This window comes from Notechis scutatus, chromosome 12 (assembly GCF_049901735.1).
Source record: "Notechis scutatus isolate UNSWTSFEM ecotype Mainland chromosome 12, rNotScu1.2, whole genome shotgun sequence".
Lineage (NCBI taxonomy): Eukaryota > Metazoa > Chordata > Lepidosauria > Squamata > Elapidae > Notechis > Notechis scutatus.
The window spans coordinates 9,950,652-9,970,654 of NC_142020.1; the positions used below are offsets into that span (position 1 = coordinate 9,950,652).

Genomic DNA, 20,003 nt, shown 5'->3' on the forward strand with positions numbered 1-20,003 from the left:
GTAATTTTGGACACTTTGGAATATTATGAGGCACACCCTGAAAAGCAAATGGCTTTGATATTTTTAGATGCTCAAAAGGCATTTGATAACGTGAATTGGAGATTTATGTTATTATTATTGGAACAGATGGGTTTTGCTAGAAAATTTATTCAAGCAATAGAAGCTATATATTATAAGCAAACAGCAAAAGTGATGATAGATGGAGAATTTACAGACTCTATCAATATTAAAAAGGCACAAGACAAGGATGTCCACTATCCCCTTTGTTATTTGTATTGACTTTGGAAGTATTAAATAGAAATATTAGAGAGGATACAAATATAAAAGGAATGAAAGTTAAAAAGGAGGAATTTAAATTGCAAGCCTTTGCGGACGATTTGGTCTTTATTCTGGAAGATCCTCTAGAGACAGCTTTAAAACTACTGGAAAAGATAGAGACGTATGGTGAGATGGCTGGCTTGAAAATAAATAAAGACAAAACAAAGATTCTGACAAAAATATGTTATTAAGGCAAAGAGAAGAGTTGGCAGACTTATTGAAAATTCAAGTTACGAATAAAGTTAAATACTTGGGGATAATTTTGACGTCAAGATGTACTACACTGAAAGAGAATAATTATATTAAACTTAAACAGCAGATAGCATCTGACTTGAAAAAATGGGGAAATCTACAATTATCTTTGATAGGTAGAATCTCAACAATTAAAATGAATATTTTACCCAGAATTTTATATTTGTTTCAAACAATACCAATTAGGCTTGGTAAAGACTATTTTGATGAATTAAATAAAATGGTGTTGAAGTATATATGGCAAGGTAAGAAAGCGAGAATAAAACTAAAACTTTTACAGGATGCTAGAATTAGAGGAGGATTTGGCCTTCCTAATTGGGAGTTGTATTATCAAGCTGCAAATTTAATGTGGGTTAAAGAATGGATAACGTTAAGAAAGTCTAGATTACTGGCACTGGAAGGACATGATTTATTATTGGGTTGGCATGCTTTTTTATGGTATAAGGGAACTAAATCGCAGGGTTATTTCAGAAGGCACTATATACGGGAATCGTTATGGTTGAATTGGGAGAAAATTAAGAAACAATGTTATTTGAAAATTCCAGTTTGGTTATCAACTATTGAAGCTTTTTCCTATCCCATAATTTATAAGAAGGAACAAACAGTTAGATATGGGGAAATACTGGATGAAAAGGGTGAACTTAAAACGATGCAAAAGCTAGAAGAACAAGATATAAAGATGAATTGGTTTTCATATGCGCAAATACACTCAAGGTATCTTAAAGATTCTAAAACAGAAGGATTCTATGATAAATTGACTGATTTAGATGGGATTTTGACAGGTGCTGATGAAAAAGTGATTAAAAAACTATATAGTTATTTGTTGGAAATTAAATTAGAGGAAGAACAAGTCAAAGAAATAATGATTGTTTGGGGGAAGAACTTTGGATATGGGATTGATTTAGAAAAATGGCAAAAATTGTGGTCTCAAAATTATAAAATGACAATGTCAGTAGCATATAAAGAAAATTTGTATAAGATGTTTTACAGGTGGCATTTCCCCCGACAAGAATAGCAAGAATGTTCAAGAATAAATCCGAAAAGTGTTGGAAATGTCATCAGATCCCTGGCTCATATTACCATATGTGGTGGACTTGTGAGGAGGCCAGGAAATACTGGACTAGAATTTGCATATGGTTGGAAGAAATGACAAAAAAACATATAGATTTGAAACCAGAGATTTTTCTATTGGGAATCTTACCTGATATATTTAATAAAAACTTAAAGTATTTGATTGTAAATGTGTTAACAGCGGCTAGGATTGTATTTGCTAGAAATTGGAAGAGTGAGAAAATACCATTAGAGGAAGAAATTATTAAGAAAATATTGGAATGTGCTGAAATGAGTAGATTGACATTTGAAATTAGAGAACAAGAAGATAAACAATTCTATGAAGTTTGGGATCTTTTTTATCAATGGTTAGATAAAACAATATAATAATAGAATATATATATATTTTGGTTTTGATAATATTTTTAGAATATTATATTAAGATAGATTTGGTATGATTTTACGATTTGTTATAAATTAACTAAATTATAGTTATCTCGCTTAAGCATGAATTAGTTAAATTATAGTCAAATGATTGTTTAATAAGGATATTAGGATATATAATTATTGATTGATAATATGAGCTATTATGTAATATAATTATTATGATGACTATGAAATAGATGCACAAAAAGAAGTGATAAACCAACCGATACACTGTCTGTAAATTTATGAAGAATGATGATGTTCTTATGTTATGTTTTATGTTTTATGTGTTTTTATTTGTTGTTAAAATCAATAAAAAAAATTTTAAAAAAAAAAAAAAAAAAGATGTGTGGATCTCAACACCCAGGATTCCCCAGCCAGAGTGGGAATTCTGGGAAATGAAGGCCAACCTCGAGAAACACTATCTTAGAATTCCGTGCTTTAATTTAATTTTGCACCAGGAACATCGTTGTGCCTTTGTGTTGATATGTTAGCCTTGCTGGCACGATAAATCTTGTTTTATTGTACTCGGCTTCTGGAGGAGCTGCAAGTGCATTTCATGCCAACCTCATTTTTAATCTTCAAATAACTTCAAAAAGCAAGATAGTTACGGTGTTTGAGCTCACCTCGTATTCTCCATGGCTGAACTCTGGATTCTTATATCATCATGTTCAGGTTTATAAAACACAGGGATGTTATTGGGTTTTTGACGAAATTTGCTACACCCGCACCCAAAACTTGAGTCTTTCAAGAAAATACCTTAGTCCTTATTCCTGATGTTTTGCTACCAGAGACTTACACAGCTGTCTTCCAATAATAGATGGTATGGCTAAGTATCTTTTAAACCTCTTTTAAGCAAAATGATCTTATGTGAAAAAGGTTGGGTATACATCATCTAAAAAAATTAATTAATCATGAATGTTAGAAAGTCATCCATATAGTTCCTAGCTTGATATATTTGTGTTTGAGGCCACCCAAAAAGATTTTTAAAATCTAGGGAAGGGCACTTTAAAGTACAGAAATCATAGAAAGTTGTGAGCTTAACCCACTAATCCATCACATATATGTATGTATGTATGTATGTATGTATGTATGTATCTATGTGTCTATGTATGTATCTATGTATGTATCCATGTGTGTATCTATGTATGGTATTCAGCTTTGTTCGGGTATTTTCCCATGTCATTATAGTTGTGCTTTTAAAGTTGTAGCAATGTTTCAGCAGAATCTCATCTGCCATCATCAGGCTTCTGTATTGTGTTCGTCTGTGAGTCAGACTTTCACAGCCGTTTCAGTTTTAAATTTGGGGCTAGCCTACTGCTGTGCCAGAATGGTGTGTTTTTTTCTTCATCCTGATTTGTTGGGAGTCTTGGTCTGTGTTTATTGGTCTTGGAGTTTGCTGTGTTCTGCTTGATTGGTGTTTCTAATATCTTCTGTCTGTTTTGTAGCTTTTTTTGTCTTGATTGGCTGGCAACATTGTGTTCCTGTATTGGAGGCTTTTAGTGCGGCTTGGCTCCGAGTAAATGGACGGCTATCATTTATTTGGAAGCTAGGTTTTATCTGGGTGCCTGGTTGGGGTGTGTTTGAGCTGGAGGTATCAGGGGGGATCTGTTTGTGCCCAGGTGTTTGCCTGGCTTGTGGTGTGGAGATTTTTTTTGTTTGTGAGTGCAGGCTTCCAAATAATTGACAGTCTAGTGGAATCATCTATTCATGCTTTCAGGTCTTTTTTCAATCTCTATGGCTTCTCTGATAATTCTGTGGCTGGGGTTTTCTATAGTGGCTAGGGTTTTGGTGCCATTGAAGTCGATGCTATGACCTGTTGCTTTCATGTGTTGGACTAGTGAGGAAGTGGGTTCCAGCTTTTTTACTGCATTTTTGTGTTCATCCAGGTGTGTACTTATTCTTCTATTGGTCTGTCCAATGTATGTGGCAGGGCATGATGCGCAGGGGACTTTATATATGCCTTTGTTTTCCAGGTCAATTTTATCTTTGGGGTTTCTTAGGATGGCTGCTATTTTTCTGTCTGTTGATGTAGAAAAATACCCGAACAAAGCTGAATACCATACATGTAAGTACCCATGAAAACTTAAGAAAAATATATAGATATATATTCATAGATTTTCATGGGTACAGGTATGTAGGTCTAGGTGTGTTCGGGAAAAGACCCGAACACACCTAGACCTACATATATATGTGTAAGTTTCCACTTTTATAATCAGAACATAGTCTATTATTAGATCCTTTCTAGAAGGAATGATATATATATATATATATACACACACATACACATACATACATATTTCATTCCTTCTAGAAAGGATCTAATAATAGACTATGTTCTGATTATAAAAGTGGAAACTTACAGTTGAGAAATGGCTTGAAGATGGAATTGAGAAGTAGGGAAAGGAAATTAAAAGAGAAATTAAAATTAAATTAAAGAGGAGATGGAAGAAAAAACTAGGAGGGAAACAAGGAGGAAGAGGAGGAAAAGGAAAAGGAGAGAGAATGAGAAAGAGGGAGGCATGAGGAAAAGGAGGAGGAGAGGAAAAGAGGAGAAAGAAAGAGGGAGAGAGGAGGAAGCAAAGGAGGAGAGGAAAAAGAAGAGGAGAGAATGGAGAAGAAAGAGGGAGAGAGGAGGCAGAAAAGGAGGAGGAGAGGAAGAGGAGGAGGAGAGAGAATGGGGAGAAAGAGAAAGAAGGAAAGAGGAAAAGAAGGGAAAGGAGTAGAAGGAGAGAATGAAGAGAAAGAAAAGGAAAGAGGGAGAAAAGAAGAAGAAGAGCAGGAGGAGGAGGAGGCAAGAGAATGAGGAGAAAGAAAGAGCAAGAGAATGTGGAGTGAGAGAAGGAGAAGAAAGGGAAGGCGACAACCAAAGATTTTCTTCCAGACCCCTGTGTTTCTGTTAGTCTGTAAGACACATGCACCTGTGCTCTCTCTCTCTCTCTCTCTCTCTCACACACACACACACACACTTTTTTCAAAGCTCATTCACCGAAAGATCCACTCTGGGGAGGTAAGGATTGGCAGTGCTGGTCTTTTGGCCTCTGTCCATAGGCCAGTGGTCAAGGCCAGGCTAATATCAACAGAAGTGGGAACCGAAGCAGCTGGAATTATTTGAGCTCTAGGCTGCACTGTCTGATGCTGATTCAACATCCCTTCCACGGAGGGATTCCATCAAAAAAAGGTGGGGGGAAGCTGGGGAAGCTACTGCTTTGTTACGAGAGAAAATATTGACTTAGCATGACTCAACCGAAGGAGAGAGTGAAGTTATGGAATCAATCCTCTTTGGGGATTCCTCGACCGTCAGGAGAAAGAAAGCTAAAATGCTTGCAAAGATATCCCACCCGCACACACACCCCCCAAAAAACCTGGTCTTTTCCTGACTTATATATATTTGGTACAATCACGTTAAATCTAGTACTCAGTTTTGAGTACTAGATTTAACATTATCGTATGAAATATATAATCCAGCTGGATATTCTTTTTTTGAAATTAAACTTTATTAGTCTTTTGTGTATTTTAAAAATAAAACATAACATAAATATCATGACATTAACAGTTTTGTGGCATCCATTCCATCCATTTCTATCTTTTGTGCATATTTAAATATTTATACAATTTTGTGCAAATACATACATTTAATCTAAAAGTTGCTTCCCTTCATTTTCCATCTGCCTTGATTCGATCCAATTATACTATTTCCCCCAAGTTCTATAGTATTCAGACTCCTCTTTCTCTTGTACCATTAAAGTCAATTTGTCCATTTCGGCACATGCCATTATTTTTTTTGAATATTTAGTTCATCCGAGGGTATACAGTTGTGCTTCTAGCATTGAGCGTAAGCTATTCTAGCAGCAGTTAAGATGTGTAATACAATATATTATATATTTTTTCCACATTTCTTTTTAAATATCCCTAACAGAAATAGCTCTGGTTTCAATTCTACTCATTCCTTAAGAATTTATTGCAGCTAGGTATTCTTATTTTGAAGCGGTCTTCTGCACCTCTCCACGAAACGTTGCAATTTTGAGAAAGGGGTTGTCCAAGCCACATTCTAATGTCACAAGAAAGTTGGTATTGAATTTGGGGGACTCTTGAAGTTCTTATTTCCACTCAGCTATTCAAAGTTCTGGGGAGAGGGGGTCAACTTGGGTTAATCACAACCCCTTAACCTGACTTAGCATCTTGCAGGCTTGTTGTGAGGATCAAATGGCAAAAGGGGAACTGCGGTAGCCGCTCGAAAGCCGTAGTAGAAGCTACGTCATCAGTTGCTTCCAAATGTTGGTGTAAAATGGAGACAGGTTAATGGGATGTGGATGAACTTGTCTGCTTCAGGGCAAAACATTCTGAAAAACCCCATTTTCAGCCAGTTTGGTGTCGAGGTTGAGGGGCTGGCCTGAAAACCAGGAGATGGTGAGTTCTAGTTCTGCTTTAGGCCTGAAAGCCAGCTGAGTGACTTTGTGCCAGTCACCAGGAGATGATGAGTTCTAGTTCCGTGTTACATCTGAAAGCCACATGGGTGATTTTGTGCCAGTCGTCAGGAGATGGTGAGTTCTAGTTCTGTGTTAGGCCTGAAAGCCATATGGGTGACTTTGTGCCAGTCGTCAGGAAATGGTGAGTTCTAGTTCCGTGTTAGGCCTGAAAGCCACATGGGTGACTTTGTGCCAGTTGCCGGGAGATGATGAGTCCTAGTTCCATGTTACATCTGAAAGCCATATGGGTGACTTTGTGCCAGTCACCAGGAGAGCGTGAGTTCTAGTCCCACCTGAGACATGTAAGACAAATGTGTCTGGAAGTTACAATTCAGCACAGGTCCTGTGTGCTCTTTTGCTGGACAGTTCCCAGCACACACTGGACAGCGAGAGCAGAGGTGATTTCCCAATTCTAGCAAAGATTAGAAGCAGGAGGAAGAATGCCAAGACTTTGCTGTCTTTGAAAAGCAGCAAGAGAGGTCAGGATATCGTTGAGTATCTGCAAAGCCCAGAGCCGGAAACTCGTGGAGAAGTTCTTTTCTGTTGAGGTTGGATCAGCCGCCAAAATCTCTTCCCCCCCCAATAATCCAATTACTCCACTTTAATCATCAAGCGGCAACCAGCTCCTGGCACTTTTGAAAGCAGTTATTAAAGTGATACCGTTCAGCAAACATTAATTAACCAATCTGCACTGAGGATGTCAAAGGAAGTGCAGATAGCACTTTCATCTGCCGAAATGTAGGTATTTTGCCTGGTTAAGGAAAAGGTTCCCCTCCAATATACATGCTAGTCGTTTCTGGCTCTAGGGGGCGTTGCTCATCTCCGTTACAAAGCCAAAGAAGAGCCAGCGTTGTCCGAAGACATCTCCGTGGTCATGTGGCTGGCAAGACTGAACACCGAAGGCGCACGGAACGCTGTTCCCTTCCCACCAAAGTGGTTCCTATTTTTCTACTTGCATTTTTTCCGTGCTTTCGAACTGCTAGGTTGGCAGAAGCTGGGACAAGTAACGGGAGCTCACTCTGTTACGTGGCGCTAGGGATTCGAACCGTCAAACTGCCGACTTTCCTGATTGACAAGCTCAGCATCTTAGCCATCGAGCCACTGTGTCCCTTGCCTGGCTAAGGACACGTTAAACCCGGAGTTGTCCATACATTTAAAATCATGCCCCCAAATATATTTACATGGAAATAGAAGGAGGGGGGAGAAGGTTGCAAATACAGGTGGCCCTCAATTCACGGCCAGAACTGGGACCAGAATTTCCACGGCTAAGCCAAGGCGATTGTTAAGTGAGTTTTGCCCCGTTTTACGACCGTTCTTGCCGAGTGAATCGCTGCAGCTGTTAGGAATGTGGTTGTGAATTGAATCTGGCTTCCTCTGTGGACTTCGTTTGTCAGAAGGTCACCAAGGGGGATTCTCATGATCTTGGGGGACACCACAAACCGTCATAAATACGAGCCAGTTGCCAAGCACCTGAATTTTGATCAAGTGGCCGTGGGGATGTTTGCAACAGTCTTCAATGTGGTGGGTGGGGGGGAAATGTCCTGATAGTGAGAACCATTAATTACTGGGACAGCTTGTCTTCAGAAGTTGTGGGTGCTTCAACCTTGGAGGTTTTTAAGAAGAGATTGAACACCCCTTTGTCTGAAATGGTATATAACAGGAGTCTCCAAACTTGGCAACTTTTAACAGTGGTGGGATTCAAAAAAAAGTTTACTACCAGTTCTGTGAGTGTGGCGTGGCTTGGTGGACATGGTAGGGGAAGGATATACTGCAAAATCCCCATTCCCTCCCCACCCCACTAACCTGCTTTCCAGCTCCGTTCTCCTCTGCAGGGCAACAAAAGGAGACCCAGTTGATTAGCTGTGGGTGTGGCTTGGTGGGCGTGGTGTTCTGTGGGTGTGGCTTGGTGAGTGTGGCAGGGGAAGGATATACTGCAAAATCCCCCTTTCCTCCCTACCCCACTAACCTGCTTTGCAACTCCATTCTCCTGTGCAGGGCAACCAAAGAAGACCCAGACGATCAGCTGTGGGTGTGGCTTGGTAGGCGTGGTGTTCTGTAGGCGTGGCTTGGCTTGGTGGACATGGCAGGGAAAGGATATACTGCAAAATCCCCATTCCCTCCCCACCCCACTAACCTGCTTTCCAGCTCCGTTCTCCTGTGCAGGGCAATCAAAGAAGACCCAGACGATCATCTGGGACTCAGGAGGCGGAGAATAGATGGGGGGGCGGAGCCAGTCAGAGGTGGCATTTGCCAATTCTCCAAACTAATCAAAATTTCCGCTTCCCGGTTCTGCAGAACCGGCTGAATTCACCACCTCTGAACTTTAAGACTTTGTGGACTTCAACTCCCAGAAACTGCCCAGCCAGCATGACTAGCTGAGGAATTCTGGGAATTGAAGTCCATAAATCTTAAAAGTTGCCAAGTTTGGAGACCCTGATATATAGGGATCTCTCCTGCTTGAGCAGGGGGTTGGACTAGAAGACCTCCAAGGTCCCTTCCAACTCTTTATTATTCTGATTTTGGGCCCGTTAGGGGAGATGATCAGGCTTCCTGCACCTTCTTGGCCCATTTCAAGATGTCAGGGGCAAAGCTGAATGCCTTCGATCTTTGCCAAGCATCTGCTGTGCCTGCTGGAAAAGAAGAGATTGTGTGTCTCTCGGCTTCTGACAGCTCAATGGAAAGAACTCCCTCACCCCTTCTTGGCTTCCAGGGGAAATGTGTATTTTGAAATTAATATTTCAAGCATCCTTCTTTCTTTCTTTTTTTCTTTTTGGCAGGATAGGCTTGCAAGCAGGCCGTGGTTTGGCTTTTTGGCTCTCTTCCTATCCTTCCAAGGGTCCCTTAGCTCCTTTAATATGAAAGCGAGTGTATCTAATTCCGCCTCTTTCCTTCTCGGAAAACTTGGAATCATTTCAGAGCCACGCAGAGCCATCCAGCCCTGGGAAGTCCTGCAGCTAAGGGTGCCCTTCTCTAATTGGGGGTGGGTGGGTGATGGGGGGGGAGAACCTGTCGACACGCCAAAGGTTGGGAAGGAGGGCAGCTGCCCCTTTTCTCAGTCCCCCTTCGGTTCTCCCGTTCTTTGACAGTACAGTGGGATTCCAGTTGGGAGGGATTGGCTGCTCAGGTCTGCTTTGCCTACGGATTTGATCCACGTATTTCAATATGAAATTCTGCACTGGTGACACGAGGTTTTGCTTGATGTCTGTGGGAGACTTGTGTGTATTTGTATGTGTGTGTGGGGGGAGGGAGGGAGGGAGGGAGGGAGGAAGGAAGGAAGGAAGGAAGGAAGGAAGGAAGGAAGGAAGGAAGGAAGGAAGGAAGGAAGGGGGAAGAGGAAGGAGGGAGGGAGAGAAGGAGGAAGGAAGGAAGGAAGAAAAGAAAAGAAGGGAAGGGAAGGGAAGGGAAGGGAAGGGAGGAAAAAGGAAAGAAAGAAGGGGAGGGGAAGAAGAGAGGGAGAGAAGGAGGAAGGAATGAAAGAAAGAGGAAAGAAAGAAAAGAAAGAAAAAGAAAGAAAGAAAGAAAGAAAGAAAGAAAGAAAGAAAGAAAGAAAGAAAGAAAGAAAGAAAGAAAGAAAGAAAGAAAGAAAGAAAGAAAGAAAGAAAGAAAGGGAAGAGAAAGGGAGGTGTCAGGATTCTGGTGATAGCCCTAATTAAATCATGAATCTCGAGACAAGCTTCAAGAGAAGGAGTGGGGAGGAAAGAGGGAAGGGAGAGAGGGAGAGGGAGGGAAGGAGGGAAGGAAGGAAGGAAGAAAAGAAGGGAAAGAGGAAGAAAGGAGGGAGGGAGGGAAGGAAGAAGGAAAGGAAAGGAGGAAGGGATGAAGAAGGGGAGGGAAGCAAAGGGAAGAAAGTTCTTTCTTAAATTTATAGGTAAAAAGGTTACAAATGTGAACATTAAATGTAAATCATTCTTTCTTAAATCCATAGATTAAAAAAAAACTAGAGATGAAATTTAAATAGTCCTTCCTGAAAATTCATAGATAAAAAAGTGAAAAATGGATACATTAAATTTAAACAATTCATAGATAATAAAAAAAAGTTGAAAAATGTAAATGTAAGTCTTTCTTCCTGAAATTCATAGATAAAACAAATTAAGAGATTCAATTTATAAATTGTCCTTCCTGAAATTTGTAGATGAAAAAAAAAAAAACAGTTTAAAAAGGATACATGCAAACGGTCCTTCCTTAACTCCGGAGACAAACCTGATAATGATTTTTTTTTAAAAAAAAATAGATTAAAAAGTTCTCCCTTAAATTGGTTTTCTTTCCTGGGCCCAAGCCTAGAATTAATGCCCGGGCCCAAGATTAGGAACGGGGAGGGGGCCAGTCAGGATGCTTGCCAGCCAACTCGGCTTCTTCCAGCTTCCTGGCCTCCCCGTTATTCTTCTTCTCTTGCATGTGTAAGCTAAGCTCCGGGGACCAGAACTTCCAAGAAACCCAGGAGGAGAAGCAGCCAGGCGGGAAATTGCTTGATTAACATCCCTTTCAGAGCTTAAACTCTTGCCCCGGCTTTGCAATGGGTGGGAACAAGCATCAGGTCCTTGGAGACAATGGCGGCCCGGTGGGGTTGGCTCAGTCCTGCTGGGTTCACACCTTCCGCCTTGGCCTTTGATGTTGGAGGCAAGATTTACAAGCTGACCAGCTTTCCCACTGAGCACATTAGGAGCTAATTAAACCTTTGAATTTTCACCCGGCATGTGGCGGGAATACACTAGCCATCTCACACACACACCTGAAGGTTGGGGGAGAACTGAAAACTGGAGAGCTGGGGAGCAATGGAAAGAGTCCTGCCCCCCCATCAAAAAAAAAAGAGAGAGAGAGAGAGAGAAAAGGACAGGAGGGGAGATGTAAAGAAAGAAGATCTTGGTCCCTGGGTAGAAGGGAGAGCAGAGGGCATGACCGTCCCCAGAGCAAATGTAGAAAAGGATTCCTTGAGGCTGAATCTGGTGGTGCTGTTCTTTCTCTCTCTTTCTTTCTTTCTTCCTTCCTTCCTTCCTTCCTTCCTTCCTTCTTTCCTTTTTCCTCTTTTGTTTTCTCTCTCTCCCTCTCTTTCTCTTTCCTTTCCCTCTTTTGTTCTTTTTCTCTTTCCTTTCCTTTCTTCCTTTCCTTTCCTTTCCTTTCCCTCTTTTTTCTCTCTCTCCTTTCCTTTCCCTCTTTTGTTTCCTCTCTCTCTCTCCTTTCCTTTCCCTCTTTTTCTTTTTTCTCTCTCCCTCCTTTCCTTTCCCTCTTTTCCTTCATCTCTCTATCCCCCTCTCTCTTTCCTTTCCCTCTTTTCTTTTCTCTCTCTCTCTCTCCTGTCCTTTTCCTCTTTTGTTTTCTCTCTTCTTTCTTTCTTTCTTTCTTTCTTTCTTTCTTTCTTTCTTTCTTTCTTTCTTTCTTTCTTTCTTTCTTTCTTTCTTTCTTTCTTTCTTTCTTTCTTTCTTTCTTTCTTTCTTTCACCTGAACTTCAGTCCACGATTTTTTGCTCTTAGCCATGCATTAGCAGGTGATCTATTTCTCCACCAGGCTCCCTTTCCAAACATTTGCAAGTCTTTAGCCTGAACTTCTCTAGTCCACCTTCCCCGATTCCAGCCTCCTCATACCTCCTGAGCATCTCCCTCTCTTCCATCCCACCACCCCTGGGGAACCGACTCTGTTTTCAACACTTTCTTTGCTTTGCCCCTTCAGAGAGAAGCTGTTTTCGGGGGGGCTCCAGAAGACCCTGCGGCAGGATGGGCTCCGTAGCTGGTGTATACCTGCTCCTGCTCCTCTGTAGGCTGGACTTCTCCCAGGGCGTTAACCCCTTTGCCGTGCAGCAGATCCCACCAGATCCTTGCTATGACGAAAAAGGGGCCCCTCGCCGTTGCATCCCAGAGTTCGTCAACGCAGCCTTTGGCAAGGACGTCCATGCCTCCAGCACGTGCGGGAAGCCGCCGACGCGCCACTGTGATGCGTCAGAACCCCGGAAAGCTCACCCAGCATCCTATCTCACAGACCTCAACACGGCGGCCAACATGACTTGCTGGCGCTCGGAGACTTTGCACCACTCTCCTCACAACGTCAGCCTCACCCTCTCCTTGGCCAAGAAGTTTGAGGTCATCTACGTCAGCCTCCAGTTCTGCTCACCTCGTCCGGAATCGGCCGCTGTTTTCAAGTCCATGGATTACGGCAAGAGTTGGGTCCCTTATCAATACTATTCCTCCCAATGCCGGAAGATCTACGGGAAGCCCAACAAGGCCACGGTCACCAAGCAGAACGAGCAGGAGGCCCTGTGTACAGATGGCCACACCGATCTCTACCCCTTGACCGGCGGGCTCATCGCCTTCAGCACGTTGGACGGGCGCCCGTCTGCTCAAGATTTTGACAACAGCCCTGTCCTCCAAGACTGGGTGACGGCCACCGATATCCGGGTCATTTTCAGCCGTCCTCATCTCTTCCGGGAACTCGGAGGACGGGACCACGAGGATGAGGAGGGCGGAGGAAGCTCGTCTTCCTATTATTATGCGGTGGGGGAATTCCAGGTTGGGGGGCGGTGTAAGTGCAACGGGCACGCCTCGCGCTGCGTGAAGGACAAGGAAGGCAAGCTGGTGTGCGACTGCAAACACAACACCGAAGGGCCTGAGTGCGACCGCTGCAAACCCTTCCATTACGACCGTCCCTGGCAGAGGGCCACCGCCAGGGAGGCCAACGAATGTTTAGGTAAGCGGCAGTTTCTCTCCGTCCTCTTGCTCAGCCTTCGGTTCTTCCGGTTTCATGCAGTCAGAAGGGGTGGGCTTCAAAAATATTAGTGTTAGGCATCCAGAATTGTCTGTTGTAATCAATCACTCTGAGACAAGTATAATCTCCAACCGATTTATTAGGGACAGCTCTGGTCTTTCTAGTCAATTTCCAAACTGAAAGTCATTTTCAGCCCGTTTCACAAAATCCACCTTCTCTCCTCCCACTTTTCACACTTCATTAATCGCATACGAAATAACCTTGAACTTTCTAACTTCTCCACACACACACCCCTTGCATTCCTTATAACAATCTTGGCAGCTGAATCTCAGAGCTGACAGTTAGCAACGGGTTCTCTGCCCGGTTCCCGGGTGGGCGTGGCCTAGTTTGCCTCCTGCACCACAGCAGGTGTGTGGGGGGGATGCTTTTGCCCTCCCCTGGCTCCGGAGGCTTTTCTCGAACCTCCAGGAGGGTGAAAACGGCCTCCCTGAGCTCCGGAGGCTCTCTGGAAGCCGGAAACGGGCCCATTTCCGGTCTCCCAAACTTCCGGGAGGCCCGTTTCTTGCCCTTCCTGAGCCTCCACGCATGCCCTGCACTTACCCGCATCCAAAATGGGCCGCGTGGGGAAGGGGAGGGGTGGGCGGGGCCAGCTCGGAGTGGGATTTGGAGGATTCTCCGAACTACACAGAATCTTATCTAGGGGCTCTCCCGAACCCCTGCAAACCCCCAGCAAGCCCACCCCTGTGTCTTGTGACCACCACTGAATCCAACATTTCGGTGGTTTGAGTGAGACATTTGCTGAGTGAGTTTTGCCCCGTTGTTGCAACCTTTTCTGGCTACAGTTGTTAAAGGAATCCCTGCAGTTGATAAGTTAGGAACTGGGGTGTGTGAAGTGAATCTGGCTTCCCCGTGGACTATGCTTGTCAAAAGGCCGCAAAAGGGGATTGCGTGAGCCCGGGAGACAGCAACAGTCGTAAGTATGAACCAGTTGCCCAGCGTCTGAATTTTGATCACGTGATCATGGGGATGTTACGAGGGTCATAAGTGTGAAGAACTGTCCTAAGTCACTTTTTTCAGTGCCATTGTAATACAATAGTCACTAAATATTATAAGTTGAGGACTACCTGTTGTTAGTTCTCCTGGAACACAGAGATATCCACAGTGGATATAGAAAAGAATGTTGTTGTGGCTACCATCTCGGGGTTGTTGTTGTTGTTTTATGTTCTTCTACGCCAGGGGAACTTGACAGCTTTAAGACTTGTGGACTTCAACTCCCAGAATTCCCCCTCCAGCCATGTTAGCTCAGGAATTCTGGGAGTTGAAGTCCACAAGTCTTAAAGCTGTCAAGTTCCCTTGCCAAGTTTGAAGACCCTTGTTCTAAGCCATTCCACTGATCAATTGTTTTCATTACCAGGAAATTTCTCCTTAATTCCAGGTTGCTTCTCTCCTTAGTTAATTTCCACCCATTGCTTCTTGTCCTGCCTTCAGATGCTTTGGAAAATAGTTTGACTCCCTCTTCATTGTGGCAGCCCCTGAGATATTGGAACACTGCTATCATGTTACCCCCGTCCTTCTTTTCATCTAACTAGACATACCTAGAAGAGGCAAGAAAACCTTCTCCAAAAAAAAAAAAAGGAAGACAGTCCTTTTGAGTTAAACTCTGTTGACCTGCTTTCTCTCACTTGCAAACTTCTTGAAGCTCTTCAAGTTCCTCATCTCACTTGATCTTAATGGCCAATTTACTATGAAGCAGAAGCAATGTTGGTTTGACATTCTAATGTCGCAGAATGGCCCAACAGTCTGAAGGGGAAGATGAATGGCATATTCATGAATGGAATAGGTCAATGAATAACTTCTGTTCAATTAAGCTACCCAATCCTTGCCTGTTGACATCACCTTTGATCTCAGTGAACCATCTGGACAAATGAACTGGTTCAACTGGAAACATAATGCAGGTTGGATCTAATGTAACCCCAATTCACAAGTAAAAGAACAGATAGATATCAACCCAGATCTACGGGCTATATGCCCACAGCATGCTGAACTCAGTTATTGAGTTAACCCTTTCAATCCTAAACTAATGAAACAGGCTGTGTTCCATCCACCTACATATATATGCTAAACATGATCAACCTTAATCTAAAGATTGGATGTCATATGAACTCATGATTACATCTTTTCTTGACCTGGGTTACATCTATTCTGTGAATGTCTATGGAGATTCTCAGTCATCCAGGTCATGCTTTTTTCAAGAGGCAACTGGACTTCCTTGTTTCACTTTACTTTGAAGACGTTTCGCTTCTGCTCCAAGAAGCTTCTTCAGCTCTGATGGGATGGCGGGGAAGGGAAGGATTGATACTCCTTGCAGGCATCTGGTCATTTGCATCCTTTTAGAGGGTTATTGAGGCTACTTGGAGGTTTATCTGTATCCTCAGGGTCACCTGAGTAGCGCTCCTGGTTCCTGTAGTCTGCAATTTTTTCCTCTGGAAATCCATTCCTACTCCCACATCATTCAAAGGGTGTTCATCCCAAATCGCATAGCTAAATGTCTGTAGAGATTCTCACTCATCCAGGTCATGGTTGTCCCAAAGGTGCTTTTTTTTTTTCAGGAGACAACTGGAGTTTCTAGTTTTTTTCTTTCGAAGACGTTTTGCTTCTCCTCCAAGAAGCTTCTTCAGTACTGACTGGATGGTGGGGAAGGGAAGGATTTATATTCCTTGCAGACAGCTGGTCGTTTGCATCCTTTTAGACTGTGTGGGAATGCAGCCCTCCATTGCTTCCTTCTATGACAAGGGTCTTCAAACTGAAGCAAGTTTAAGACTTGTGGACTTCAACTCCCAGAATTCCTGAGCTAACATGACTGGAGGATGAATTCTGGGAGTTGAAGTCCACAAGTCTTACAGCTGTCAAGTTTGAAGATCCTTGACGATCTCTCTCTCTCTCATCTATTCATCTATCTATCTATCTATCTATCTATCTATCTATCTATCTATCTATCTATCTATCTATCTATCTAGGTCTCTAGTTTCTACTTCTATTCCTCTAACATGACTGGAGGATCTTCAAACTGACAGCAAGTTTAAGACTTGATCTCTCTCTCTCATCTATGGATCTATCTAATCTATCTATCTAGAATCTCCTCTATCTATCTATCTATCAGTCTTCAAACTGAAGCAAGTTTAAGACTTGTGGACTTCAACCCAGAATCTCCTGAGCTAACATGACTGGAGGATGAATTCTGGAGCTGAAGTCCACAAGTCTTAAAGCTGTCAAGTTTGAAGACCCTTGTTCTATGTCACCACCCAGCCAAGCTCATATCTTGGGGGAGATACCTCTTGAGACTCCTTGGTGGGGATTTGTGGGGAGGGGGTAGATGGGGAGCCCACCTTTTGGCAGATGGAGTGAAATAGGGATGTCAGCCAAGGTTTGGGGAGAAGGGAAGGAGGGAGGGAGGGAGGCAGTGACTCTTTCGGACATCCCCAAGGAGAACAGCTCCACAAAGGCAGCTAAGCCGAGGCGGGCAGCCTGCCGTGTGAAACTTTCTCCTCTCGGCCCCATCTCCTCCTTTCCCCCTTTGCTTTTCAGGTCTTTGTGCTGTTGTTGTGTGTGAAAGGGCTCCTAAATCACACACCTCCAAAGAGGCTTAGTGGCTGAAAGCCGGATTAGCTGCCCAAGCATTCCCCTCTGTGTCTTTCAAATGGGACATCTCTCTGGCCAGCAGGAAGAGGCCCAGTAATTAGGAGCAATTAAAAGGTGCCTCCCCCTTTCCTGTCCCATGGCAGGGGAGGGTTGCTGCCTGTAGCCAGGCCCATGCATCAGGCAGGGTCTACAGAGCCAGAAGAAGAGACTTCAGAAGGACCACTTAAAGTTGGAAGCCTCTGCAGGCAAGAGGAAGGTGGGTCAAAAGGTGCTAGGCTTAGAGTAGAGTAGAGTAGAGTAGAGTAGAGTAGAGTAGAATAGAATAGAGTAGAATAGAATAGAATAGAATAGAATAGAATAGAATAGAATAGAATAGAATAGAATAGAATAGAATAGAATAAGAATAGAGTAGAGTAGAGTAGAGTAGAGTAGAGTAGAGTAGAGTAGAGTAGAGTAGAGTAGAGTAGAGTAGAGTAGACTAGAGTAGAGTAGAGTAGAGTAGAGTAGAGTAGAATAGAATCTATTAAGAATAGAGTAGAGTAGAGTAGAGTAGAATAGAATAGAATAGAATAGAATAGAATTCCAATTAGAATAGAAATAGGAATTTAGAATAGAAATAGAATAGGGAATGGGAATGGGAAAGAGGAGAGTAGGAATAGGAATAGAATTCCAATTAGAATAGAACTAGGAACCTGCTGAATACCACCTCTGCTTCCAACCCTGGCTATCCTCTATTCTGCCCATGAATTTTGTCAACTTTCAAAGCTGGGAGCTTGCAGAGGCAAAACAGGGCTGCCTTTGGCATTTTTCTCGCTGTAGCAAAGCAAGCGTGTCTGGGTGACCTCCGTGAACTCCAGAGGAAGGAGATCGTGACCTAAAGTTTGAGAACCCTCCATTAGCTCTTTCCTCAGGCCATTGATTCGGGGAATGAAGTGCCCATGGAGGAAAAATACAAAGGAAACGTTAGAAGTACTGAGGCTGGTTAATTCCAAACCAGGGGTTACATTCTCACTGTTTGGTTAAGATTAAAGTTTGGTTCGATTGGATTGGATTAAGGGTTTTGAGGTGGAGGGGTGCTTTCAAGTCAGTCTTGACTGCTGGTAACCCTGCAGTTCTCTTGGCAAGATTTTAGAAGTGTTTTGCCATTGCTTGCTTCCCAGGGTTGAGAAAGAAGGACTGGCCCAAAGTCACCCAGCTGGTTCTGGACCAAAGCTAGGACTAGAACTCACAGTCTCTGGGGCACTGCACCAAACAGGCTGTCTATATTAGACTTGGAGAGTTTTAATCTTGATAAATTCATTCTCTCTCTCTCTCTCTCTCTCTCTCTCTCTCTCTCTCTCTCTCTGTGTGTGTGTGTGTGTGTGTGTTGGTTGTTGTGTGTTCTGCCAACTTAGTCCATGGGTCAATTTATTATATGCTAAAACAAATATTTTATTAGTTTTATCAAAATACTAGCTCTATACCTGTGGTTCGCTACGAAACTATGTGGTCAGGCTTAGTTTTTTGGGGAGGAAAATAAGGGGGTGGGCGGAATTCTGCCTCTGCCTTCCAGCATCCATTAATATTCATCTGGCTAGTGTCCTGTCAGTGTGTGAGAAAGTTGAGGGCTGTTTGGAAACTGAAATAGTATTTGCTGTGGGAGGAAGAAGGAGACAGCAAGGAGCCTGGGTGTGCCTTAGCTCAACTGTTCTGTACTAAAGCTGCTTGGTGCTGTGAAACTGAAACTGAAACTCCTCTCCTCTGCTTGTGTTTTGCATTTGGAACAGTTTTCTTTTCATGTGGAGAGGGGGAGTAGAACTCCTTAGCATCAGAGCGTGCTAATAATAATAATACATGAAGTACTAATGCTCTGATGGTCCTTTTGAAAAATCCTTTCTTAGTGAGCACCTAGAAGCCAAGAGGAACATACGTGCCGAACTTAAAGTTTGTAGGCTTTACAGTTCTGGAGATTTTGTGATGATGCGTGAGTGGTATTTCGCTTTTATATATATATATGTATATATATAAATAAATAAAATACAGAAATACAAAGAAAAATGAAGGTGATGGAAAAGTAGGGGAGGGAAAAGAGAAGAGGAAAAAAAAGTGTAAGTGAAAGGGGAAAAGAAAAAGAAAAGCATTGACTTCCAACTCCTTTTGGTGCAGTCAAATAAAGTAGTAACATAAAACCTTAACTTTTTACTTTTATGTAATCATATATACTAGCCATTTCTCTAACAACAAACTTATTGAGTCAGCAAAAGCCAAAATCAATGTTTCAATTTTTTTTCCACCTCAAGCCCGAAGTCTAAAAGTGGTTTCAAAGTAGAAACAAAATTAATTGTGTTTTTTTAAAAATTGAAACAGTCAATTTAACCACCTCTGCTAACTCCATCAACTTTTGCAGCCTTTCGTTCATTGTGGGAATCAAAGTCTCTTTCCATTTTTGTGCACAGAGTATTATTGCTGCTGTCAGCATGTATATAACATCAAAGTTTCATTTTTTTTCCTCCTCCAATTTCTTTATCTATTAAACCTAAAAGAAAAGTTTCTGGTTTTATCTTTATATTCATTTTAAATGGGTGTCTATTTTCGCAATGTCTTCTTAGAATGGCTTTTTCCCCGCCCCCTTTCTGTTCAATTGCATCTGATTTTCAGAGACAAATCTGAACAAATCAGTTTTCTTGGCAAGGTTTTCAGAAATGATTTGTCATTGTCTCCTTCCCAGGGCTGAGAGGAAGTGACTGGCTGAAGGTCACCCTGCCTGCTGGCTTTGTGCCTAAGCTGGGACTAGAACTCACAATCTCCCAGCGACTAGCACGGTGTCTTGACCACCAAACCGTGTCTCCAATTCCAAAATGAGACCAAAATATATGCAGAAATTGGGTATGGCTACCCTGGAGAAAAGAAGGACTAGGGGTGACATGATAGCAGTATTCCAGTATTTAAGGGGCTGCCATGAAGAAGAAGAGGGGGTCAACTTGTTTTCCAAAGCACCAGAAGGGCAGGACAAGAAACAATGGATGGAAACTGATCAATGAGAGAAGCAACATGGAATGAAGGAGAAACTTCCTACCAGGGAGAACAATTAAGCATTGGAACAGAAGTTACCTTCAGAAATGGTGGGTGTTCCATCACTGGGGGGTTTTAAGGAGAGACTGGATAGCCACTTGTCTG

General features: G+C 42.7%; 1 protein-coding gene across 2 annotated transcripts in view; it reads left to right on the forward strand.

Annotated features, from left to right (window-relative positions):
* NTN3 (netrin 3) overlaps positions 1-20,003 on the forward strand; it is a 120,388-nt gene that overhangs the window by 24,875 nt on the left and 75,510 nt on the right. Inside the window, exons 1-2 of one of the 2 annotated variants that reach the window (XM_087973256.1) lie at positions 4,030-4,114; positions 12,180-13,190. In XM_087973256.1, coding sequence (XP_087829382.1) covers positions 12,224-13,190 — 967 coding nt within the window. In that variant the 5' untranslated portion in view covers positions 4,030-4,114; positions 12,180-12,223. Of the gene's footprint in view, positions 1-4,029; positions 4,115-12,179; positions 13,191-20,003 lie in introns of those variants that run through there. The other variant, XM_087973255.1, reaches the window with a different exon arrangement.